This window comes from Ruditapes philippinarum, unplaced genomic scaffold (assembly GCF_026571515.1).
Source record: "Ruditapes philippinarum isolate M1 unplaced genomic scaffold, ASM2657151v2 ctg5074_1_1_1_1, whole genome shotgun sequence".
Classification (NCBI taxonomy): domain Eukaryota; kingdom Metazoa; phylum Mollusca; class Bivalvia; order Venerida; family Veneridae; genus Ruditapes; species Ruditapes philippinarum.
The window spans coordinates 40,076-67,456 of NW_026867110.1; the positions used below are offsets into that span (position 1 = coordinate 40,076).

Below are 27,381 nucleotides of genomic sequence, written 5' to 3' on the forward strand. Positions count from 1 at the left end.
AGTAGAACTGCAAATGTGTCGGGTCAATACGATCGATAATACTATCGCATTGCATCATCTCGACAGCCATTGTTGTTATACATGTGTTTTGCCCACCAGCGAATGCGCATGCGCGAAATCGGACTCTTTTGTTTACAAACACGATCTCCCCTATAAGGAAAATTAAAAACAATAAAGTTTTATGGCTGAGTTTATGGTACTGAATTATCACGACGAGACAATTAAACCGCCTTCTATACGGTAGCCAGGTTGTCTTTCTCACGAATGACTATCCTATCTTGAAAGGCAAACAATTTCCTGGAAATATTTGTAATACGGGTTATATAGCAGCCGTATTTTTCAGTTTGATTTACTATAACAAAAGTAAATTGGTCCATTTTCTTATACCACGTTACTCGTTAAAGCCTTATATTGCAAAGATTCGTCGTTACTATTGCACAAAGCCAGAGGTCCTGAATTACGGGAAATATACGGTGTGTGTGTGTGTGTGTGGGGGGGGGGTGCACGTTTAAACATAGCTGTAAGATAACCTTGGAGTCGTGCATTTCATTCAAAAATCTTTTTGCGATGGCGGTGTTTAGAGTTTATGTTGATGGCCTCTCTGAATTTATATCTTGTTTATTTGATACAATGAACTGGAAATAATGTTGTTGGTTTTTGTTTGTGTGGTTTTTGTTGTTTTTGGTTTTATTTGTTTTTCTTGGGGGGGGGGTTATTTTGTTGTTGTTTTTTTCCCAATGAATACAAGCATTTCAATATTATAAATTAAAAAAAAAATAATTTACAACTCTTGTTGATAGTTAATTTATATATAATGGTTATGAAACATAGATATCCGTCCGTGCTGCATGCTCTTTTATACGGCAGTTAGGCAAAGATAACGAAATCTTTACCAGCAGAAAAAAATGAGAAAGAGAGAATAAACAAGTAAGAAAGTTTGATATATTTTATTATGATAATCTATCCATTGTGTTTCTTGTCTTATCTCAGTTTATAGCATTGCTTCTCCGCGAATCTGCCTGAAATTATTTATATAAATGAGCTGCGTCACGACAAAACAAACATAGTGCGTTTGCGACCAGCATGGATCCAGACCAGCCTGTGCATCCGCGCAGTCTGATCAGGATCCATGCTGTTCGCTTACCAACTCTATTACTAAGTAGAGAAACTGATAGCGAACAGCATGGATCCTGCGCGGATGCTGGTCGCAAACCCATTATGTTGGTTTTGTCGTGACGCGGCTAAAATTATAAATGAAGCATCCAAGCAAGATCATTATCTTATTACAATACCCCATCCGATGTTAGTCATCCATGACACATTATTTCTGAGTAAACAAAATTAGAAATGCCGCTACATGGAAAGGTAAAACTGACCGGATTCTTTAATGTGAAGAATAAATAAATAAATAAAAACGAGTTTATGTGATTAAGTTGTATATACATGTACACTGTATGCTACTTTGAGGACACGGAAACAGTAAACTTTATTACGATTTGTTTTTGTTGATGTTTTTGTTTGTTTTTGTTGTTTTTTCACGAATAAGTAAATTTACAAATTTACAAAATCTTTTAAGTGATGTCTTATATTTGTTTCATTAAAAGTGAAAAATATAATCTCCAAAATATGTTCTCCGTTTTCTTTTTCATTACTCTATGTTTATTTGCTCTACTTCTTCAATTTCTCAACGAAAATAAAAGGAAAAAAAAAGAAAGAAAGAAACAGGCATGCTATCATGTGACGGTATAGCGTGTTTTTGCTGTTTCATAATGAATATCCACAGGCGGCCCTACATCAAAGACATTTTTCTTTTTATTCAATTTGATTTGGAAAAGGGAAATTCCCTTTCAGGTTTAAATTTAGAAAAATTTTAAATATATCTAACAAAAAAGTTTTTGAACAATTTTCTGGCCCCCGACTTTATCTAATTTTTTTTTTCCAAAAGTTTTTTCGCTTTTTATGAATTTTCATGAATTTTTATAAATCCGTGTAAAGGGGGCCCTGGGACGTTTAACTTTTCAAATTTCCCAAATACCGGGCAATGAAAAAGTCTTAAAACAAAAAAAAGCCTGCAAACCCTTTTTTAATTTTGTTTCCCTTTTTTGGGCCCTTCCCTTTAAAGGGGGTGTTTTTTTAATTTTTTTTTTTTGTTTTTGGGGGAAACTTATAAAAAAATACAGAGCTTAACCCTGATTTCCGAAAGATACAAAAAGTTTGTTTTAAAGTTATTGCTCCCGACAGGTTTTTAAACCATTTGGAAGTATTACTTTTGGGAAAAAAAGATTATGTTTGGGTTTAAAAATTTAAAAAGGTTTGTTGGCCAAAAAGAGGGTCGCTCTGAGAGGTTGTAATTTTTTACAAAGTATTTTTAAAATGTATCTATGTAGACCTTTAAAATGTGTTTTGCATGTTATTGAAAATAAAAAAAAAAAACAATTTTTTTAAAAACTTTAATTTGCCCTTGGGTTTTTTTTATTGCTTTAGCTTTTTGGCCACGTCATAAAGATTTCCAAAAAATCCTGTAAAAGAAAATTTTAGATTTTTGTAACCCAAAAGGGGCCATTTTTTTTAATTTTTTTTAAATAACCTTTGGGGTTTTTAAAGGGTTTCCCCGGATTCCCGGGTTTAAATTAGCTAATCACCAAAAACCCCAAAAACCCCCTCACTTTTACAAAATTTTAAACCCCATTTCTGTTTAAAGCTGTCAAAAATTTTACCAAAGGACCCAAAAAAAGGAATTTTTTACCCCCTTGTCTCAATGCCTTTTTAAAAGGGCCATCTCTTCATAAAAAGTGCCCCCTTTTAAAAAAACGATTAGCTTTTTAAATACACTTAAATAAAAAAACCCAAACTCTTTTTTAAGATTTTTTTTTGTAAAAAAAGAGCAATTTTTTTAAACCCTTAAAATTTTTTGTTTTAAAATTCTAAAAAATGCCCCCTTTAAATTTAAGGCCAATTTGTTTTTTTTGGGGGTGTTAAATTTGGGCCCGAACATTTAAATTTTTTTTAAATTCCCTTTTTGTGCTTTAAAATAGGAAAAGAATACCTTTTTAAATTTTTATCCCAAATAATTTTAACCAAAAGTGGCGGGAAAACTTTTCCCCGGGAAAATGTAATAAAAGCGCAATTTTTTGGTAGTTAAAATGTGATTAAATCGGCAAAAAAATTGGGGCCCCTGAATTTTTGCAGAAAATAGAATTTTTTTCCCGAATTCGAAAAAAAACCTTTTTTTTGTTTTTTTTTTGGGAAAAAGGAAAAAACCCAAATTACAGCAGTTTTCCCCCTCCTCCGAATGGCCCAAAATTTTTAAATTACCTTTTAAAGTAAATTTTCCAAAGTCATAAAAAATATTTTACCAAAGTCCCAAAATTTCGGGATATTAAAAAGTCCAATTTCCTCAATAATAGCCATTTTTATTTTTACAAAAAGGTTTAAAGAAAGTTAAAATTTTAAAAATTGATTTGGGGTCTTAATTTTGGGTTTTGGTTTTAAAGCTTTGGTGCTTTGTGCTTAAGATAGCTTGGTGCTTTATATTGTTTTTTTGTTACAATATCATGAATAATTTTATTATATCTAAATGAATATTTTTATATCTTAAATGCATGCAGGATATTATTTTTTATGTAACTCTGTAGATTCTTATTCTGGTTTTAATTTTGTTCTGGAATTTTATTCAGCTCATCTGAAATGTTAATCTTTATGCTGCAGGTAACTGCATGCAACTCTGCATCACGGAGACATCTTAATCGTATGTTGAGATAAGTTCATAATTAACCCAAAGAATTATATTAAACAGCAAGAGTCTTGGAATCGTACGATCCGCTCACATGGCGTTTCACCGTTATCAGTCAATGTAGCAATATGATAAATTAATCAAAGGACAGATAATTTTCCCATAACATGTAAATCTAATGATGTAACACATAATGATGAAAACAAGATATTGTTTTTTATAGTTTTGAACTTGGTAACTCCTATAATGCCTAACAGCAAACGTTATGTAACCCTTCCACTATGCACTTAAGATATACGAACATAAATGTAAATTGATTGTGTTTAAACACCATGGGCCCGTTTTACTTACATTTTTAAAAGTTTTTTTCATAAGTATTTTCGTAACTTTACGCTTACGTATGAACTTATGTAAATCGTGTATGTATTAATTAATTAATTGATTTTATGGAGTTCTTAATAACGTTAACCATAGTGAAGATTATACCCAATTGTTAAATAGCTCCAAATACATGGACTTTCAACAAGTTGTTAAACATTTCTGACTACAAAATGCTTTAAAACTCTGTGTATTTGTTAGAAAAATCATGAGCTGTTTTTAGATAAACTTTTGCTGACATGTATATAATTATATTTTTTGTTATAAAATGTTTGCATACAATTACTTGATATACTAATGTAAGAAATAATAACATATTAACTGTTAATAATAACAGCTCCTACCATGCGCCACAAGAAAGGCATTCCATAATAGACTATGCCGTTCACCGGCGTCGCCAATATATCACTTCATTCTAAGTAATAAAATACTCGACGGTTTACAGTCAGAGCCAGCAGACTTGTTACGTTTAACGTATTTAATTGCACATAACGTAGTATAATATTTAATTAACAACTATAACGCTTAACGAATACAATGTGACTGGTAGCTTTTCTGCATGGTCTTTGCTTTATCATATCAAATCATTGTAGGAGGACGAACTACTGGAGAGTGGTATATCAAGAAATATCTAATTTTCATTTTTAATAAATAAGTTTATAACGATAATAATAATAATATAATTATGATTACACATGTAGTAATAATGACACATAATAAAGATAAAACTTACTTGACTTTAAGGACGAAGCATTGTACAAAATACAAATAACATATCTTAATTTTAAAAATGACCCTTTCAAGTTTGTTTGTAGCTTAAACACGAACGTTACATTTTCGTTTTTCTTTGTTGGTTCTAAAATGTGTCCAATAATCTAATAAATTTCATATACATGCATAGATATGACAGGTTAAAATCTCTCTAAATAAATGAAGTCCATATACATATATACACATGTATATATATTTGCAGTTGCTGCCGACACTGAAGGACCAAAGTGCGACCCACCATGGGAAAAGCTTCACAGGACGTGTGTACAGTTCATGAAAGCGAAGCCATTTTCAACTTGGCAAAAAGCTCGAGATTCCTGTATTAGTATGAAGGCTGACCTTTTCAGTGTTAACGACAAAGAGGAAAATGTAAGTGTTTATAATATTTATGATTATTTAATTTCCGATTGGTCCCTTATGTTTGCACAGTTACTGGGTATTGCATTAAAATTATGGATGGCGTCACAATGCCGACAAACAAACAAGTCGTTCAATAGACTTGTTTCTTTAGTCAGATTTATACTGACGGATCCTTTTGCATTCAGAAAAGCCAAATCTACTTTTCATCCACGGTAACTTTTAGTTTATGTCGCCTTGTCTTGTTTATCTTTTTCATATTCTATTAACTGTTTTTTGGGGTATTTTTTAATTGTTTTTTTTCGGTGTCATGACCATGGTAACTTTCCGGTGTCCTTTATTTTATACCATATGGGTTATCTCATTAAAGTATCAAAAATTATGTAAAATTTAGTAAAAATAATATTTATTTTTCGAAATGTGAAATTATAAAGATTTAGAGTAGATTTACGCTAACTTTTCTTGTTCAGGCTATTTAACTTTTTATTCTATCCGAAAAAAACTCTTTGGAACGAACTCATTATTATTAGAATATAGTATGGCCGTTGCCCCAAATGAACGATATTCAAGACAGTTTTATTGGGTATAAAATTTGCATATTCCTGTTTCTTTCTTATACTTAGAGCGCATGTATAGAGTCCCTATATATCGTTTGGTTTTAAATGAAAACAAATAAAAGCAATTGAAATATGTTTTTTATTTTGAAAAAAAGTTATTTAATAAAATAATGTGCTGAGTATGTATACATATAAACAGTGATCGCCAGTCTTGACGTCGTACGACAGCCCCAACACTGCCGTAGAGCTGTAACATTTTCTACGACGTCGGTCCTTACCGGTCTGCGACATGTCTGCGACAAAAACTAGCCTACGACGTGTCGTAGCGCGTTAATAAGACGCCTCCCCCCCCCCCCTGATGCCTCTTAAGGCCGAATGGTTGCCTTTAAGAGTTGAGGCATCAGAATCGCAGCCACCGTTTTACCGTGCGTGGTTGTAAGAGGTGACAAAATGAGTTCTAATTACTTGAGTCTATGCATGTTTTATTTTCAGGGAAAGTTGAAACCTCTAGTGAGGACACATGTGCGTAGTAGGGACACACTCCAGTGGTGGATTGGAATACGTGAAGTTGGACCCTCCTGGCTGTGGTTGGATAATGACGAGCAATATGCAAAAATACCGTACGTTCGTTTTAACTGATTTATACAGATTTATACACTTGATGGTTATAAAATGCCTTATCTGTTAACAATAAATTATCAAAACTAAAATAGGATGTAAATAAAAACACAGAAAAAGGTTATGCAAAAGTAAACATTTCAAGTTAAATACATGATAAGGAAGGTAATATCCCTCTTTCATTTTTTTAATAGACCCTGTAGATTTTTCAATGAGATGGAAAGGTCTATTATTTTTAATATTAAAAGATATACAGACGCGTAATCGTTAAAATAAGGCTAAGTCCAAACTATTTTTTGACTGAAAAGCAACTTCCGAGAAAAGGGATATTGCAATATCATTGACATAGAAGAAGAGTTCCATTTCATTCTGAAACGTAGGAAATATGACGATTTTCATACAAGAGTTAGGAAATATTCGTACGAAAATCCTAGCAAATTTAAAGAACTATTGAATCAAACAATCAATACTTAAGAAACTTGCTCTTGATATAATGAAACTTCCTCTATACACAAAAGGCTTTTTAAGGTTTATGTTAAATATGAAATAAGACAATGTTTTTTTTTTCGCTGATTTTTTTTCTGTACCTCTACTTTTAATTCTTTATTTCAATCAATTATAATTATGTATTTGTAGATAATTGCACTATATGAATAGCGTATTTAATTTATTGTTTTTTGTTGTTTTTTGCCACTGTTATTACTTGTAATTATGTAGCTATGTTAAATCCATTACCATACTTTTCTGTACTTAAATAGTATGTATGTTGTGTACATGTATTTATTACTAAATTTGTAATTGTATATGCAATGTTTTATGTTGAATTATAAACCTCCATTCATAAAACTTGGCGATGAACGTGTAAAATGTTTATGCCAATAAACTATTTGACTTGACTTTGACTATGTAATTGACTATGTAATTATCTGTTTATGTCTAAGAGCTTTTGATGCTTAAGACAAATACATTTATGCTATTGTATGTAAATATTAAAATTAAATGGACTTTTCTATTTCATTTCAATTCACTGTATACAAAAGAAATATCTTTTTTTTGCATTCTGTTAAAGATATTCTTGCATGTATAATTAATTTCTAATAAGATGTATTTCATACTATAGACTTTAGAACTATTATTTCATAATTGTATGGGTTTTTATATTTACACATATATGTATGCTAAATATACAGAAAAATTTTGAGTTTGACTTTGAAAATTAGCAATTGAGCAATCGGATGATAAAATATATGAACTTCTTTTTCATTTTTCTTTTATGGAAACTGCCATTACCAGATGTTTAAAAAATAATTTTGATCAATATATTTCAGTGAATGGGCCGCTGGTTCGGGGCGCTTTCAAAACACACCAGGAAAATGCGGTCTTTATACTTTCAGTGGAACACTGGAAGAAGCGGATTGCGACCAAGAGAAACATTACATATGTGAACAATTTAAAGGTAACTTAGACCCCAAAAAAAGCGCTTCGATTACATATGTTTTATCTTTAATCTTTATGTACCTTAAAAATTCTTTTTTTATATCAGTAAAGCGATAAATATATTTTATCCGATGTAAAGATGTACTAATTCATGCTGTGAAAAGTAAAATTATATTTAATACTTTCATATCGAAATTATCAAAACATAGTTTCTAAGTAGCTAAACTTTATTTCGAATCACATGAATAAGACGCTTTGATCTGATATTATCCCCTACCTGACTCATCTCTCTCCGGTCCCTGTTACAAACCCTCAAAAATATGATCTAAAGTCAATTTCCACATTTAGTATTCATAACAACAATAATAGGACACTATTACACACTTTTCATTATACCTCTATAGTATTAGTTATACAAAGGTAACAACTATTTCGCCCTTCTAGCGCTTTGATTCTATTCAATATCATAACTCAGCTAAATCTCTACTGTATATATTTTTCAAAACTTGCTCTCGGTCAATAAAGTATAGATATATGTATGCAATGACATCTTCCATATTAAGCTGTGTTAAGTATTTCGTTTTATACGAACACCGAAACAGACGGTAATGTGAAATTTGACAAGATCTGATTCACGTAAACATTGAAAGTTCCACGACTGAATCGCTAAAAGAGGCAATGTTGCGTAAGAAATACCATTGCATCTTATCCCTATGTTTCGAATGCGAATTAAAAGAATATATGAATGAACATTTCGGTAGACATGCACTTCGTCGTAAGTTCATGGAAAACCGCAAATGATTGATCAAATGCAACAAAGTTCGAGACATTTTACATTGCGGTATAATACAGCTGCGCGAGTGGATGCAAGTGCGACGTCATTTAAAGTTTTATAGCGCGAACGTTTAGAGGGAAGAGATGAATGAAATTTGACGATTCGTTGAGAATAGTTGGTAAGTTGTCAGTTTCTCCAACTTTTATGTTTCTTTTATCATTGCAATTATTTTTGTCCATCTTTACCATTTTTTCTAATGGTTTGTTTTGTCTTATGATTTTAGAATTTAGAAAATATGTACTGACTCTTTAAGATGAAGAGCTGATGGTACTCACTAGTGGTCACCACATTTATGGTGACTGATTGACAGATAGCGCAATATTTATGGAGTCTGATTGACGGATATGACCACGTAAATAGAATGAAATTGACAGGTAGCACCACATGTATGGAGACTAATTGACAGCGTAACATTAATAGAGTCTGATTGACAGGTGGCACCATATTTATAAAGTCCGAATGACAGATAGCACCACATTTACGGATTATGATTGGAAGATAGCACCACATTTACGGAGTATGATTGGAAGATAGCACCACATTTACGGAGTATGAATGGAAGATAGCACCACATTTACGGAGTATGATTGACAGTAAGAACCACATTTATTGAGAATGATTGACAGATAGCACCACATTTACGGAGTATGATTGGAAGATAGCACTTCATTTATTGAGAATGATTGACAGATAACACCTCATTTATTGAGAATGATTGACAGAAATCACCATATTTATTGAGAATGATTGACAGTTAGAACCACATTTATTGAGAATAATTGACAGATCCACACAAATGGAGTCTGGTTGACAGATAGCACCACATTTATGGAGAATGGTTGACAAAGATGAATTAATGTATATATTGTTATGAAACAATTCAATGGTTAAATACAAAGTACTGCAATCTGTTACATAATGTTGGACGTTTTGGCTTTAATAAAATAATGACACAAGTTTTCAATTGTTATTATTTTTACTAGTATCACCGTTACAGTAATACCAATACCTTAGCACATAGTAACTTCCGTTATACTCTCATTTTTTTCATACTTCACAAGACATTGCAAGGATCAATGCATATGTCGAGTGCATAAAATAAATAACCATGATTCGTAACATAAACTTGAATTACTGCCAAACACTGCATTTTTTGAAATTTAGTCGTAAAACAATGTTTAAATTGATTTAAATGTTAACTGTAAGATGTACATTACACTTATAAATATACTTTGATGCAGAATAAAAAAGGTAACTAAACATAATTGTACGGATTGGGTTCGTTTGAATGCCTAATTTACGTCATGTTTTACACCCCAAAATCATAAAAAAATATTATTTGAAAGACGTAATCATTACAACTATGAATTCGGACGTTTTATAGATTTTGACAATGAACCAACACTTGATGTTAGTACAGTAAGCACATGAGTTTATGTTGCTCATACTTTTTTGAATACAAAAATTACATTTTCTGTTAAAATCAATGACGTGCAAAAATATACCGACCAAATATACTCTTTTTCGGGCAAATTACCAATATATTTCATTTTGTAGATATATTCCGGTATATCAGGCAAATGATCAATATATTAGAATCATTTCGAAGATATCTATATCAGCAAAAAATCAATATATCAGACCCATTGTGTAGATATATATCAGGCAAAATAATCATATATCAGAAACATTGTGTAGATATATATCAGGCAAATAATCAATATATCAGAACCATTAAGTAGATATATATCAGGCAAATAATCTATATATATCAGAACCATTTTGTAGTTATACATCAGGCAAATAATCAATATATCAGACCTATTATGTAGATATATAACAGGCAAATAATCAGTATAATTATAATATCATGCTGACACTTATAAAATTGAGGCTTTAGATATGATGAAGTCATTTAATATCAGTATATTATCGTCTGTCGATTTTTGTTGATCAGCACATGTTTTATTGTATTTCTATTAGTAACGACTGATCCAACGACCTCAACTTCATCACCTAGTACAACAACAACAACAACAAACGCGACAACGAAAGAGACGTTAACATCGACAACAAATAAGATGTTAACATCGTTTCCGGTTCCCGTTACTCAACCAGTTGAACAAAGTACGCGAGCTTCTGTCACAAAGTCCACGGTAAAACCAATAGATCTAACAACAGAAAAGGCCACTTCAGTCGCAACCGATAAACAAACTACGAACCCACCAACAGAATCATATACTACAACAGTCATAAGGAAAGGACCTCCAACAGACAGAATAACTAGTATCTCAGTAGATACAAACACTACTGAACAAACTACTAAAGAACTAAATCAGTCCACTCGTACTAAACTGATCACAAAAACTACGCCAGTAAAACCGACTAAACCGTCAACAAAGAAACCAGTTGTAAGTACGACAGTAGATGTTCTTGAACCTTCAACAAAATCATCACTGCAACAAGAAAAAGAAAAGTTTGTGGTGAGTATAGTTAATAATAAAACAACACACATTTATATGGTTCATATTATTACATGTATATACAAAATGACATAAAACATCAAATTAAACGAATGTATAATACTTATATAAGTCGTATTAACTTTTTGTTTTGTTAAAAAAAAACTTTGCTTAGATTTCGTGTCAATAATTTAAACACAGTCAAATACATTTTGTCAGAGAATTTTCAAACTTAAAGGGACCCCACTGAGGCTTTTGACATGACGGGACTTGGAAATATAGTTTTCGAGATTAATGTTCCATTTGATGTCACTCTAGACCAATAACTGCTATGCACAATTTCAGATAATTAACTCACTCTGTTTTACTTTGTCAGAATGATTATTCTAATTGTGAAAATGATCCCAAAATTGAAACTCTTTTCACTAAAATTGTGCTAAGAATAGCACAAAAATGTGATTTTCAGTTTATTTCTGAGTATATTTCATAATTATCTCTTGCATAATTATCTTTCTATGAAAAGTACCTCACCTTATCTTTGTAAGAACTTCAAATGCTAGTTTTTAGGCTTTTGCACTTCGGTGGAGTTCGTTTAAAAATCATTATAAGCATGACAGGTATATTGTTATGTTACTTGAGTTTATTGATGGTCATGCGTCTTGTTATAGGGTTGTTATGCTATAAACTACGAAACCACGTGTCCACCAATAGAGGCATTCGGGATATCTTGGCCACGTTCTGATCCTGGACAACAAGTGAAAGTTCCATGTGATAAAGGTGAGACTATGCATGTACAAACATATACTAGTAACACTTTAGGACGGTGTTCACCACCGTATTTAACCTTATACATACATTTTATGAAGGAAACATGTGAACTTTCTTTCAAGGCTATAATAAAATATAAAATTTACAAGACGTTTTATCATGTACAAAAGGACATCACATAATTAATAACCAAAGTTAACATGTTGATGTAAATACAAATAGACATCAAATAATTAAGAACTAAAGTTTACATGTTGATATATAAAAATAACAATTCTACATAGGTCATGCAAAGTGGAAATGTGACAAGAATCCAACATGTTGGAGGGATGAACCAGATGTTAAACAGTGTACCTCTGAGACCATACAAGTTCTGACAAGTCAGGTAAATTTAAGATACACGTTGTCTTGCTACATCAAGATTTGGCATAAAGCGGTGCTCTCCTACTCACCGATGCGTGAGAGTTAGGCTTGGTAAAAGTAAACTTCGTGCGAAATAGTATCTCATTAACAACTGAATGTATACACTTGAAACTACAGAATCGTGGGCCACATTCCAATACACACAACCGTAATATGTGTTTAGACCGAAATATAACCATTTTAAACTTTTGAAAATTCCAGGTTTTAGTTTTAGTAAAAAAAAGTGAAATTCATCGCTACCTTTATACTTGTCTAAGGAATCATAATTTTAGTCAGATTTCATAACACACAACTGTATCATGGATTTTGACTTTCATTATTTCACTTCGCGAACTTTTAAATGTGTCTTTCTACATCATATTATCCAAGGTCTTGTTCACGAGTGCACTGTCCAACTGGCATCTCTTGTTATATTTATCAGAATATGTTACATAAACTAAAGTAAAGCGTTACATAAATATACTCCTAGTTTATTATTATAATTCATTAATGTAGTTACATTCTTTTTTTTTCTGCCAGGTTTGACCCGTCAGTTGTCAGATATCTTAATGATTATATCTTCTTAAATATTTACATTTTTTCTGACGATAACCATCTAAAAAATTTCGTTTGTTTATGATATGGCCGTTATCTTCGTGTGCTAGCACCTTTTGTATTTTGTAAACTAAGTTTAACTTTTGAAAAGGTTCATCAAAGCAAAAGTATCTGTAAAAATAAAAAAGTAAAAAAACGACACTCTGCCGTTGTTAATGCGATTTAAGACATAAGTATCAAAAGTCATCATATTTTCTGCTATTTCGATCTTACATAGCGCATGTATAACCAGCAAATACCGGAAAATGTACGGAAAATAGCCGGTCAAGTTACCGGAAGTCAAGATAAAAACAAACAGCCTGTGGCCCAAAAATATGTAAACTAAAAACCTTGAAATCTTATAAGATAAAACATAAAGAGCTTCGCAATTTAACTACATTTGATAATAGTCTGGCTAATACGTTTACGTGAAATCAAAATAAATGTTCTTATTTTTTGTCGATTTTACAATATTCAAAACAAAAAAGATCGTGAGTATACTTTTCCAAAGTCAACATATACAATATTCAGTCAACCTAAATGATATGAACTAAAACAATGAAGTTAAGGAAGATTTCATTTCTCTGAAAGGTTAAAGAGTTCCTGTCAAACACAAATAACTCGGAGAAAGCTGTAGAATTTACGGAAAATTTGGCTGCATCAGTCCAGACGGAAGAGGTGTTGTCAGAACAAGATTTATTCCAGTCGACTAAACTAATGGAGGCTGCTTCAAATGCCAAACCAAAAAATTCTACAGACGCTAAAAACATCATCAAGGTTGGACATGTTATTAACTTAAATTTTGAAATAAACATATTCATGCATGTATAATTGTATTTGATACTATAAAGGTGGAAATGACTGCAGCTTCTCGAAAGGAGCATAGTATTGTAAATATTTCTAAACGAGGCTTTTTTATTTCTGAGATATTATTTCAGAATAAAAATTTTCTTGTACAATTGAATGTTTTGTTGACAAGATGTACATATTTTATATTAATGTCAATGTCATATATTATTATAAATATAATATTCATATTATATTATACAGAATATTGCCAAATGCGGAAGTCTCCTAGTCGGAAAGCATCAGACATGGACGTCTATGAATAAAGAAGGTCAACGGACCGTGGCGTCATCGCTGCTAACATCCATGGAGTTGGTTACAAATGTTATGCTCAAAAGTTTTGAAGAGCCTGTTGTAGAGAAAATCGTAGAGGAAAACATGGGTATTTATATAGATTATGTAAACTGTTAAAGTAGAGAAGAACATGGGTATATATGTTAATATGCAAATTCCTACGGTAGATTTTGTTGTTTATTTAGATTTTAAGTCACATCGACAAAGTTAAGGTCGTACGGCGACATTCCAGCATTAGGCCTACTGGTGCAGGAAGACCTCGGGTGCTCCTTCGTGCATTATTTGAGGCACGAGCGGCGGGCATCTGAGTAGACCCACCGTCCTTCCGTAAGATAGCTTCCTGACATGAAAGAATTCAAAGTCCCTAGGGATTCGAACTAATAGTGGTGAGGGCCAAGTGCTTTAAATCCGACGTCAAGTCGGCGACCATTACCGCTCATCCATGGGGGCAGTAGAACAACATGGTATCTATTTGCTGTTACAGGGGAAAATGTGCGTACAATGAATTTATGCGTATATCTACATGTATATATATAAATTTTGTAAAGATATGTTCCACTCTAGATATCTAATAATTTTATCTTTAAATTGATCATATTGTGATATTTGGCGACCGGAAATTGACACTCCTTTTTGTTATTTGTCATTCGAAATTTGTCTGATATCTGGTTGAAGTCTTGAATACATGAACTATTTAATGTAACATACCTTTTGTAGGAGTAATAAAACCAAAATTATAAAGTAAATTTCTTGTAGTTATGGTATAAATTATTATTTATTGATGTTTTGATTTTTCAGCAATCGAGTTACAAGTTATAGATATTAACAAAGACGGACCGGATGGTAAAGACGCTGTGTTCCAAGAACACACAAATAGTTTCTCGATACCTCAAGAAAATCTGAAACGCTTTAGTTCAGGTAGGGTAGAAATGTTGCAAAAATACAACTGAAAATATATAATTTATATACAGACTTGTCCATAATCTAGCAAAATTAAACTAAACTGGAGGCTTATTCGCAGAAGATGATTATTGTATAAATGAAAGATAAGGAATTTTAACCTCTAACTTCTGAAACTTGTGAAATAGATGTGCCCTGTTTTGAAATTTGAAATAAGCTACCAACCAACTGTTAAGAGCCTGGTCAGACTGCAGGGAATGTACAGGCAGCTGGGCTGGCCCTGTACTGGTGGCAATAAAAGGCTTGTCACTTCCGGTTAACAATCGCAATCAATTTGACTTGTTTATTGTAAGTTATTAGAAGAAAAATATATAAGAATACATTTATAATAAAGTGTTAATGGTTTCAAGGATATTGAACCTCAATGTATATAAATGTAATTAGCGAAACACTTGATAAGTTATTGTTTAATTCCGATAACACTTATACAATAAAACATAGTACTATTGAAACACTTCATGACAAGCACGCGCCGGTCATGACACTCCAGTTAACATAATTGTTTACTTTCGTTTACATTTTTTATGTTATATTATATATGTTTATATGTGTCACGTCGTATGGGAGTGTTTTCAGGGCATGTTGATAAGAGTTATGCCCCTTTAAAGCTATTTACTTAAAGTAAAATTGTTGGTTTCAGCAGAATAACTTTTTGAAGGATTTCAGAAACCATGTTTGTATTTGGCATGTAAAAATAATATTTAAAAACACAGGACTAGTTCGATTTTCACTGCAATCAGCTATCATTAGCGTTGCTCTCCTTTTTAAGCTTTTTTCCAACCTTTTGCTTGGCTAGCGCAAAAAAAAATTAAAAAAAAAAAAAACACGACAGATTTGTGGTGAAAAAAAAACCCCGACACATTGTATGTGTTGTGTGTTTGCCTTCAATTGACGACTTTTGTTGTGATTTCAACTATTGCTGGTTTCGATTTTGTGAGACGGTGAAAATGCAAAAGGTTGAAGGATGAAAAACCTTTGAACTGCCAGTCGTATTTTCGTCCTTTCGCATTTACGTCTCAAAAATCCGACAAAGGTGTCATTGCACGCACGACACAACACTTTGAAGGCAAAAACACGACGGAATGAATATGTTTGGTGTTTGCAAAAGATATTTTTGTATTCGCGTTTCCTAGCTAACAGGGCGGAATGGCGAATTATGACAAAATCACCATGGCACGCCCGACTCGACACTAACAGGGCGGAAACACGACACATTAAATATGTTGTTTGTTTGTGAAAAATATTTTATAATTACTTTACAGAATTATTTTTTCCTCAAAGTTAACAACTCACAATACAGTTTACTTTGCTTGAGTAACACCTCTTAACAACAACCTTTGTCTCACTAAGGTTGTTGTTTAGCAAAGGCTATACTGTATATTATTTTCCCCTTAGGTGGATTAGCAAGACTTGTTTTTATTAACTACAATACTGTGGGATCAATGATGGTACCGGATGATGACGTCATTGGTGACGACATTGAACGTAAGCTGGTCAGTGAGGTTGTGAGTGCGTCTCTGGATGAGAAAGCCCCGGATGAGCCGTTGATAAAACCTGTCGTTTTCACAATGAAAACACATGAGGTGAGTACAGTATAAGGTTCACAATGAAAAATTATGAAGTAAGTATAGTATAAGGTTCACAATAAAAACACATGGAGTACCGTAGTTTTTCACAATGAAAACACAAGAAATGAGAAGTGTGAAATTGAAAGCGTCAATTCGTGAAGTTGAAATGTGACTTCTTGAGTTTGAATCGTGAATTTGTGACATTAGAATCGTGAATTCGTGAAGTTGAAAATTAAATATTAAGTTGAAATCGTGAACTTCTAAAGTCGGAATCATATTAGTAACTTTGAAATTATGAAGTAGAAAAAGTTAGAAAAAAGTGAAATCGTGAATTCATGAAGATGAAATCGTGAATTGTGTGAAATGAAAAATTGCCCACTTATCTTTCATAAAGTGCAGCAGTCATTTCATTCATAACATATTAAAAGAAATTGTTTTGATCATATAAAACATACAGTGAGTAAAAATCAAAGCAGCTGAATGGGCAAAATATGAGCAACCTTTTCTTTCTGTTTCTTGCAAACTGACATGTTTAAATTAATTTTTTTCACAAATTCATCTCCATAATAGAGTTTCAAGTATTTGTTTGAGTTTCAAATAAACATATTACTTTTTACTTGGTGTGTATGGAGGGCGTTCGTTGCCAAAATTCCAGACATGTAAAGTGTTCCTTTTTAAAATGACTTTGGAAAATGCGAACTTGTATGCCTACCATTTTTATTGTATGCCTCTTAATTCAATCTTTTAATTGAAGGTTACCGCCTTTATATAACAAGTTTACATATATATCGTAACAACTGACCTAACATCTAAAACGACAGCAAATTTACAAGTTCGTATCTTCCATGCATGCAATACATACGCATGTTTGCACACTTATAGATCTGTAATATACAAATGAAATGTAAAACTCGAATACGGAAAATAGAGTTTAAGAAAACGTGTTACCAATTGTAGAACTACAAGAGTACGTTAACACAGTAACATGTTTAAAATGACAAAAGTAGATTCACAAAGTTAAACGATTTTAAGTCAAGCATAACGCCCGCCCCTCTCGGAGTATTTACGACCTTCTATTGCGGACAGGTATAAAACGGCGCCTCTCCCATTTTTAAATATAAACTGAAGGACAACATACGGCATTTTTCATAACATATATATGTTGCATTTGTTATAAAAGTTTTGTCACTAGCAACATCACTTGAAAATTGCTGATTTTACCATTTATGATGAAGATAACTTGTGCATTACCTTATTATTTAACATCGTGTTCTTATCAGTTACAAATTATTTATCATTTTAGTGATTAGCCTGTCCGTGCTATGCCTAGTGCCCTGGCCATGTGTTTTGTTTGGGGACCGCCTGGGCTTCTTGCCACTTGTTCTTGTTGCTGGGTCATGTAGGGTTGCGTTCATTGAGCGTCGCCTTTCCTTGTTGATCTTGTTTATCATATATTCCTGAGAAACATCGGCGATTTGGAAATTTTTAGGGGAAACAATGACCAACTTCAAGGGAGTAATTTTATTGATAATGTAAAAACATCCAATACTCTTATTGGTATCATTGAAAAATGTATTGGCACAAATTTCACTTTCAACAAAAACTATGCAAGTATTTGCAAAAATAGGATTTTAAAGCGGCCACCGAGATTTCCTTTCCGAAATCAAGAAAATACTTATCCATAGCACATATGTACAATCTTTAATACGGTATTTTCAGTATGAATAAAATCTTTTTGCACTTGTTCATTATCCCTCATGTACAGACTCAATCAAACAGAGTCTGCAAATCTTATGTAATTTTGTAGTGATTAATGCTTCCGAGGGATCATTTTGTTTCCAGATTTTAATACTTCACAACAGCAGGTGCCAAGTGCCGTGTGGCAGTTGTAAATAGTTGCCCCGTACTTCACTTCATTGTTTTTCTGGTCATTCGGGATCATTGATGCCAGCGCTATTAAGTGTTTAGAATTGAGTACCGTTCAAGCCAGTGCTAGGGGGCTTGTCACTTACGTGTCACATTGAAGGTTCCATGATAATCGTCACCTGTTTCATTATCCCTCATGTGCAGACTCAATCAAACCGAATCTGCAATTCTTATGTAATTTTCCGCCGCCTTTCCTTGATGATATTGTTTATTATCGAAAAATTGACCAAGAAATAAAAAAAGTAAGTAAGGGGCGCCATGTTTTTTTTCTTACTGAATTTCAGAGTGTGTGTGTTTTTTTATTTACTTGGGGATCATATGCCGTTTTTCATGGTATGGCACTTACGTGTCACATTGAAGGTTCCATGAATAATCGCCATATTAACACATCTGCGGATGTTTCAAAATTGTACTCAGTTCAAGTTGAATTTTGCTTAAGCCGGTGGCTAAGAGGGCGTGGACGATAACTTGCTCTTTCCATTACCGTCCATGAGCAGGCTCAAGTCAAACCGGGCCTGCAACATTCTTCAATTTTGTCGTTTTGAGCGTTTTTAAGGGATTCTTATTTTCTCTATTTGTCACAAAAGTAACATGATAAAACTTTTTAACGAAAGTTAATTCAGTTTGATTTATTCATTTTATTATTTAGGCATTATATAATTATATATCATAAATCGTATGAAGCACACTTTTATTTCGATCTAAAAATTATCAAAATATATTACGAACTTTAAAAAAAGTTTGGAGGAACGCCGTGTTTTTCTTACCGAAATTCGAGAGTGTTATTTTCAGAGTAAAAAACCTAAAAATTCCATACATCTATTTAATTCATTTTTATTTCCGAGGCACTCATAGAAAGCTTATGGAGTAATCTTTCATTTGATATCCCAATATTATTGGACTTTTTATAGAATAAAAAAGTTAGAATGGACGCCCGTGTTTTCCTTCATAGGAGTGAGGCGACGGGTATTATACCTGTCCGTACATTTCCGTGATAGAAGATCGCAAAATACTCAGAGAGAGGCGGGGCGTCATGCATGACTTAGAATCGTCTAACTTTGTGAATCTACTTTTGTCATTTTAAACATGTAACTGTGTAAAACGTACTGTTGTAGTTCTACGACTGGAACACGTTTTATTAAATTATATATTTTCTGCATTTGAGTTTTACATTTCATTTGTGTTTTACAGGTACATATATATATCTACAAGTGTGTAAACATTCTTATGTATTATATGCAATGGTAGATACGAACTTGTAAATGTGTTTTGTTGTTCTCCATGTTAGGTCAGATGTTAAGATTTACATGTAAACGTGTTATTTAAAAAAGCGGGTGCCTTCAATTAAAAAGATTGGATTAAGAGGCATATCATTTGCTGTGCACGAATGCAATAAAAAAAATGCTAGACATACATGTTCGCATTTTCAAAAGTAGTTTTCAAAAAGGAACACATTACATGTCTGGAATTTTGGCAACGATCGCCCTCCATAGGTGTGTTTTTATTGTTACAAGGTGGTACATATATAAAGGGTTGGTGTTAAAATAAGACAACATGTATGATTCATACGTTATATAAATTATAAAGAATTTATTACCATTTGATACATATTAAAAAGATTCTAGCAAATTTTATGTTTCCTGACATAAGTAGTGCGAGTTTTTGAATCAGTCAGTCAACGATATGTGAAATTATTGTCTATTTCGAATGATCAGTGAAAATAAAGGGAATTTTGCATTAAACTGAGATGTCTGACTTTTTTGTTTCAGAGTGCTAAAAATAAAGAATGGAAACAATTATGTTCATTTTGGAACTTTAGTCTCGGGTATGTAAACTAGAAATTTTGATATGCATTTTTCTTGTAATTTACTTTCGGAACGATTACATCACAGTATTTTTTAGGCTTTGAGCTTCCTTCTCTAATTTGAACCTTTGAACCGGTTTGGGCTAAATATTCAGTTTACAGCAGCAAGCACTATTTTTGATATGCAAAACGTTATTAACAATGACTGTAGTTTAAAAGTAATATCCTTAAAATGGGACCGCTGGATTTGTCATCATCCCGCCTTGGTGTAATTACCGAATTCTATTGCCCAACTGTGGTTCAAAGCTTTAAACATTAAAATAAATTATTTTGTACTATTATTTGTCCGGGTTGAGTTAAAAGCGTTAAATGTGTTTCATATTTGGGTCATTTTGCACATTAAAAATGATTATTCTGTAAAATCGGAGTGGCCGAATGACCTGAAATTTTACGCAAGTCATTGTTCCAGACTACATATTAATGTAATGGAACTCTCGAACAATTATTTCTTCGTTCGTTTAATGTACATAATGAAACTTTCTGTATTGTTGAAGGTATACTGGGGCGTGGTCACAGAAAGGTTGTTCTTTAAAGAAACACAATACAACACACACGACCTGTCAATGTAATCATCTAACAAATTTTGCTATACTCATGGACATACATAGTACCAAGGTAAGTAAATATTTTCACACTCTGTTGCATACTTTGATAGAAATTAACTTGACAGTATTATGACTCATATGATGGCACTACTTCCGGTTATTGCAAGAAAGATACCGGAAGTGACAGGTGCTTGTAATGGCAAGAAACGATACACACTAAATTGTAAAAGGCTTTCAAGACATTGGGTTTCGTTTCGTTTATCCACTTTGAATACGATTCGTAATATTTATGTTACCAAAAGATTATGCTACTCTTCATTTTTGCCTTCTTCAAGAAAAATTGAAGAACATTCAATAAACTTTATGTTCACTTTTTGACAGTTGGCGCCAATCCATGCAACGGCATTGTCTTTCATCACTTATATTGGTATCATCATCTCCATCATCTGTCTGTTTCTGTCGTGGATAACATTCATTTGTATAAGGTATGTATTCAAATTTCATACTTATAGATCTTTATTAAAATCTTTGTTTGGATCATTTCGCGTAAAACGAATTATTTTAATTCGTTATTAGAACAGCCTCAGGCTGTTCTGATTTTCCATGAGTGCATGGTAAACCCCTCGATGCCCCATTTTCCTGCTATTAACAGTCGAACCCGTTGTCTACCTTGTACATGATCGTACCTTAGATGGTTTATACCAATAATTGTAACAGTTACACATATTCCAGTAGATCTAATAATAGTGACTAGCTCCTGAAGGAATACATATAGTGGGAAATCTTTTTGGATGGAAATATGATGATTCATATAATATAGAATTAACATCTGGATGTAATTGTTATGTGTTGCTATAAAAATTGTACATTTTTTAGTTTTTCGGTTATTGCTGATATACATTTATACCCTTTATTCTTTTAACATGCAGTTTTTGTAAAATATTTCAACCAAATCGCTATGGATGGTCACATTATATAAACAATTTATATGTCGGATTATCTTTTATGACATCGCATAATGCTCCAATCGTTGACAAAGTAAAACAACTTAAAATTATTGGCATTTCTTTGAACAAACATGTTTTACATCAAAAGCATACATCATGTTTATGACAGGAAAAGCGAAAAGTAAGACGTGTTGTATACATTTGTATTGTCTTTATTCTGTGGTAAAATTTGTTATCTTTTTGGTTGACTATGAACTGATCTTATTTATTAATGAACCTGTCTTATAACTATAGATAGTACATGTTTCCTTCTTTAGAACCATGAAACTGTTGTTGCATGTTTAGACAAATATTTTAAGAATGCGATTCATGTTAACCTCATACACTGTTATATATTATATTTGTGTTGTTTAACAATATTACTTTTGTTGTTACATGTTTTACACGAGTTTGTTCTGTCTTAGCCTATTTAAACATTGTGTTATTTTGAGGAAGTAACAATGTCAATATAAACCCTACATTTCCAGTGCTAGATGTTTACGTGGCTCACGAGGGAGCCATGGCAACGAGGCAAATGAGTATTATGGGAATAGCGGAAGTTCCAGTGAGTCCGCGACTGGCTCACGGTATATAAATATTTAGGTGTCGGGTTTTGAATAAATTGATAACATTGTAAATAGTTATATATATATATATATATATATATATATATATATATATATATATATATATATATATATATATATATATATATATATATATATATATATATATATATATATATATATATATATATATATATTCAAACATGACAGCAGTATATAAATATGTAAGTATTTGATTCAATCGGTAAAACAAGAATATTTAGGGCTATTTCTCCAAAATGACGAATGCGTTGCGAATCAATGTAAACGTGGCGGTTAAAAATTAAATTAATTCAATATTGATATATAAGTATTAGCATTTCCAAAAATGCTAGGTATCGCCGTTAAGTCGGATATTCAGAATTTGTTCGTGAAAAAGTCTCGTTTCCAAACAAAAGAGCTAATGTTACTTCTTTTAAGAGAAATATTCCATATCTTAATTTCACACGTAGAACCTACACACTGGTTTTGAGCTTTTTACATGAAGATAGTATTTCAATTCGATATAGGCAACCCGACATAAACAGGGCGGATAGAATGTCCTGCAGGTGACCCGTGTCGTCCATTTTGTTATCATGTGGTATTAAATTCTCCGTTTTGATTGGCTAAGGACTGGCGATGCACATGTAGAAATCTTGTTTATTGTACATGCCGCCGTCGATGAACGCGACAATAATTTCAAAAGACTGCCATTTGTTGCAGTGCAATGACAAACTTCACAAATGCTTACTTTACTTTAACGAAATGTTCTTTTCCATTTTTTTTTGTACACAAAGCATTTTAATTTAAATGAAAATGAACGCGACAGAATCTATTTTACGGTGGCTCCATAACGCGGTGACCTAAATTACTCTGTAATTATCAGGGGAAGTAACCGCTGTTGGTATTTGAATCTTAATTAATCAAAGAAACCATGTTTTTGCACTTGACCACTTCATAAAATTCATGACTTTTGTTTGAATAATTAAATGGCGATCCATCCCTGAATAATTCTACAAAATTGTCATACGTATTCCTAATAGTATATCTGTAAATAAGAAAGCCGACTTCAACTGTTAGGGACCTAAATTCATGAATAGAAGTTCATTTTAAATGTTGTCAGTTTGTGTTTGCGTACTAACATTTAAAACTATTCTATAGTGTTATTAATTTATATAAATATACAATATACAATGATTGCAAGCTAAGCTTACCATATCTCACGGAAGGTGAAAAGCTAACTTGTATTCGGTGCTTATATTTCTAAGGCTACACACTTAATGTCATACTTGGGCTCTGCATGTGTTACTAGTATACATACAGGTTTATTGACTCGTAATACATGCCCGGATTTAATTTTTTCTTCAGTTGGTCTGACAAAATAATCATAATGAATACAAGATAGAGAAAATATTGTTTTTATTTACAATTCTCGAGTAATGGACATTAGATTAGATTTTTTTTCTATGTAAATTCTGTGTTTTGTCCTACCCTCACATCTAGCACCTGCCTTACTCTTATTGCTTTCTTTAGCTCACAAGAGCGTACAACGCTGTGAGGTGAGCTTTAGTAAGAGCATTATGTCCGTCCCTAGTTATATGCTTTGGTGGTCCCCTACGAAAGTTATATTAATACCTATGTTACTATATATAGTAACAAAATCTAGGGTATTTCAGGGCCATTATGGCAAGATCTAGGTCATTATCTTGCTACTCGGCATTATTTTTCCATAATGGGCGAGTGAATGAGCGCACGTACAGAATGACGTCATCAACTCTCAGTGACTTTCAAGATGGCTGCTGACGTTGAATGAACTAAAGTCACTTGCAGTTTAAATGACGTACATTTGTAATCAATCGCAATCAACAAAGCTTAACATCGAATATTTATAAACTCAAGAAAAGAATACAATAACTCATTCCAAGACAAAACATGACCCTCAGAACTTCCAAAAATGATTTCAGTTTGACGGTATATACCGTACTATATATCCTGTTTTCTCGTATTTTCGGGGGGTTAAGGACTAAACTTGGTTGCATAATATTTATTAAACATTCTGTTACAGTATTTTTAGCCTGATACACAGAGAAATACCTTATTAACAAAATACAAAGAAAGAAAGATCGTAACTGTCAGCAAAACTAAAGATATTTCTGCTTGTATATACTGACCTTCACCCTCTATGTGAAGCAGGTGCTTTCTCGTATTCTCGTGGAATTTGATTGGTTGTTAAGGCTGGTCGCTATGTGATGATTTTATTCTACATACCAGTTCAAATCATTAGTGCCACACCTAATTAAGTGTTAAATGGCCTAAATCTGTAATCTTAGTGTGTTTTAATAACAGCTTGGCAGGCCATATCAAACTTTAAGGATCATATTGACGCCTCATTGGTACCAAATGATTTCGATTGTTCCAAAAATAGTTTGAACTCCATTTAGTGTTGTTATTTACATAATGTCTCTAATATATATTCAGTTTACGTTTATTTATTAGTTATTTATTAGTTATATGAGCATTTAACAATGAATACTACTGTTTTCCGTTGCAGTTGTCAAAAATGAAATGTGTTTAGGACAAACAATGTTTCATTATTGGTTTTTAATTGGAGGTCATATCTTTTTTATATTATCTATTCGTGGAACAAATATTTTGAGCTGTATTGTATAAATAGTAGTGTGAGACCGTCATTTGAAGCGTCTTGCGTCAGAGACCCGCTACAGGTTTCTGCAACATGGAAAAAACTAGAAAACTGATGATTTTTGGGGGGAAATTGATAAATTTAATTGAATTTTCTGGATTTACGATTATTTCCACAGTTTTTTTTTGTTTTTTTTTTATCTGTTGTTGCCGCATTTCTTTTATTTTTTTAATGGAGATGAAATGCTCTGCTAAATAGACATGTTTTCGGATATCGACAGAAGTCGCGAGCGTCGCTTCCATCCGTTTTAATGATTCCACGAGAATACGAGAAACCCCGAGAATACGAGAAACAGGGATAGTTTTTATTTGTTTGGGTCGTCAGACCAAACAAATAATGGTAGCGAAATTTCAGAGTCTAATGTTGTTAATTGCAAACGCCGAAAGTAGTCCACTTTTTTTGAAGCGGTTACTTCCCTTTATATGTACACTAACACCGAAAAATTCAGGGGAGATCACTGCGTAAAGATGGTCAATGACAGGCGAATTAATTTTCAAGCAAAATAATTCCCGAATGGTCGAAGATTTCTAATATTGTTTTATTGTATTTTCTGATCGAAATTAAGTAAATACAAAGCGGACATTCAACCTCTGACACAGATGTTCACAACAAACCTAACAACAAGTAGTTCTCAAAACAGCTTAAAACTAGCGATTTAAAAGAAAGAAATATTTTTATTTTGTTACAAGTATCCAACAAATAACAACGCATTCAAAGTTTAAAAATAGTGTTGGCTAATAGAATTGTCAATAAATGTACAATCACAAATTACGCGGATGAATATGATTTTATCAATGAAAATACTATTTTTAGCGCTGTCGATTACCGAATACTACACAAACCGAGTAGTGGAATATATAGATTCTACATGTCGGACTGTTTGGGCGAGAAGATTTTCGCTAAATTATTTACTTCAATTTTAAACAACAGGTTTATCCTGAACAAAATACCTCGAAATTAATAAGGATAACAAACCCGAAATGCAATGGAAGTTCTAAATCTAGAATGACCTGATTTCATTCCAATCTTATTTGTATAACTTCTCCGTGGTGCAGGGGTAACGCGCTCGCTTCAGGAGTGAGAGGTCTGGAGTTCAAATCCAAGTCAAGGAAACTTTTTTTTAAATTCTTTTTTAAGTGTCTTTGTTAAGGAAGTACTGTGCGTTTAGGATAATTATTTAGTGACGCGGTGGTCAAGTCCACTTTAACGGTGTAAAACAGTTATCATATTGTGTTTAATATCTTAAAGTCAAGCAGGCTTGCCATATAAATTAAAATATCGACAAATTTACCAACTGGCGGCGTAACACAGTAGGTAAAGTTGTGTGGTAAATTTTTAGTTACATGTCAATGCAAGACAGCCAGGTTCGGTCCCAATTTTTTTGTATAATTATCAATCGATTAAGAATTTCTTTTTTTTCTTATAAAGATTATTAGCGCTGTGTTATTTTCTATTATTTTCTCATTTCACTTTTCTTTTTAAATGTTGCTATATCTAGCAAGTTGGTGCAACCTGATACGGAAAGCATACATGTACATAAATTGTTTCAACTATAGTTAAGTTGGCACGAAAAACTTATGCACTGCAAAAGTACTACTACACAGAATAAAAATTATTATTTCCGGAATATATAAATTATTCGAAATTATAACAAAACTGCCTTTATATTCCAATTAATTTGCATCTCATGTAAAAATAAAAATAGGGAAAGAAAAAGGAAAAAAAGGTTTGACAACTGGTGTGGCTCGAACTCATGATACAATTTAATTTGTATGGCATCCTAGTTACTTAACCAACTTTGCATTGAGACTTTTCAAATTCTATTTCTGATTTTGAATCATATTCACTTCTAAATACCCTGTTTTACCTATTCAGACAAAGATTGTAAACTTTTGTGTACACAAAAATTGCAACGTCACTCTCACATTATCATAGCGGCACAGTAGCCATGATATGCAAGGATAAAGTGTGACTGTCGTAAAAAAATGAACATAAATGATTTTTTTTTGATGCATCTCTAGTTGTGCAGAATTCCGTATGTATCAAACTCTGGTGCCTTGCAAAATGAATTATAATACATAAAAATAAACTTATACAGGAAAATGCATACAGATATACAGTACAATTAAGATTGCAAAGATCAGAAAATACCACAGAACTTGCATCCCTTTGATTCTTTATAAATATACATGCTT

At 32.4% G+C, this 27,381-nt stretch overlaps 1 protein-coding gene across 6 annotated transcripts in view; it reads left to right on the forward strand.

Annotated features, from left to right (window-relative positions):
* Positions 1–27,381, forward strand: part of LOC132734879 (adhesion G protein-coupled receptor L1-like) — a 79,529-nt gene that overhangs the window by 39,735 nt on the left and 12,413 nt on the right. For 4 of the 6 annotated variants that reach the window (XM_060721738.1, XM_060721741.1, XM_060721739.1 and 1 more), the window contains exons 2-15: positions 5,085–5,251; positions 6,289–6,416; positions 7,743–7,870; positions 10,670–11,169; positions 11,817–11,925; positions 12,201–12,301; positions 13,504–13,689; positions 13,963–14,140; positions 14,851–14,970; positions 16,408–16,595; positions 20,276–20,331; positions 20,865–20,985; positions 21,297–21,400; positions 22,390–22,488. In XM_060721738.1, coding sequence (XP_060577721.1) covers positions 5,085–5,251; positions 6,289–6,416; positions 7,743–7,870; positions 10,670–11,169; positions 11,817–11,925; positions 12,201–12,301; positions 13,504–13,689; positions 13,963–14,140; positions 14,851–14,970; positions 16,408–16,595; positions 20,276–20,331; positions 20,865–20,985; positions 21,297–21,400; positions 22,390–22,488 — 2,185 coding nt within the window. The remainder of the gene's footprint in view (positions 1–5,084; positions 5,252–6,288; positions 6,417–7,742; positions 7,871–10,669; positions 11,170–11,816; positions 11,926–12,200; positions 12,302–13,503; positions 13,690–13,962; positions 14,141–14,850; positions 14,971–16,407; positions 16,596–20,275; positions 20,332–20,864; positions 20,986–21,296; positions 21,401–22,389; positions 22,489–27,381) is intronic. The other 2 variants (XM_060721742.1, XM_060721743.1) reach the window with 1 other exon arrangement.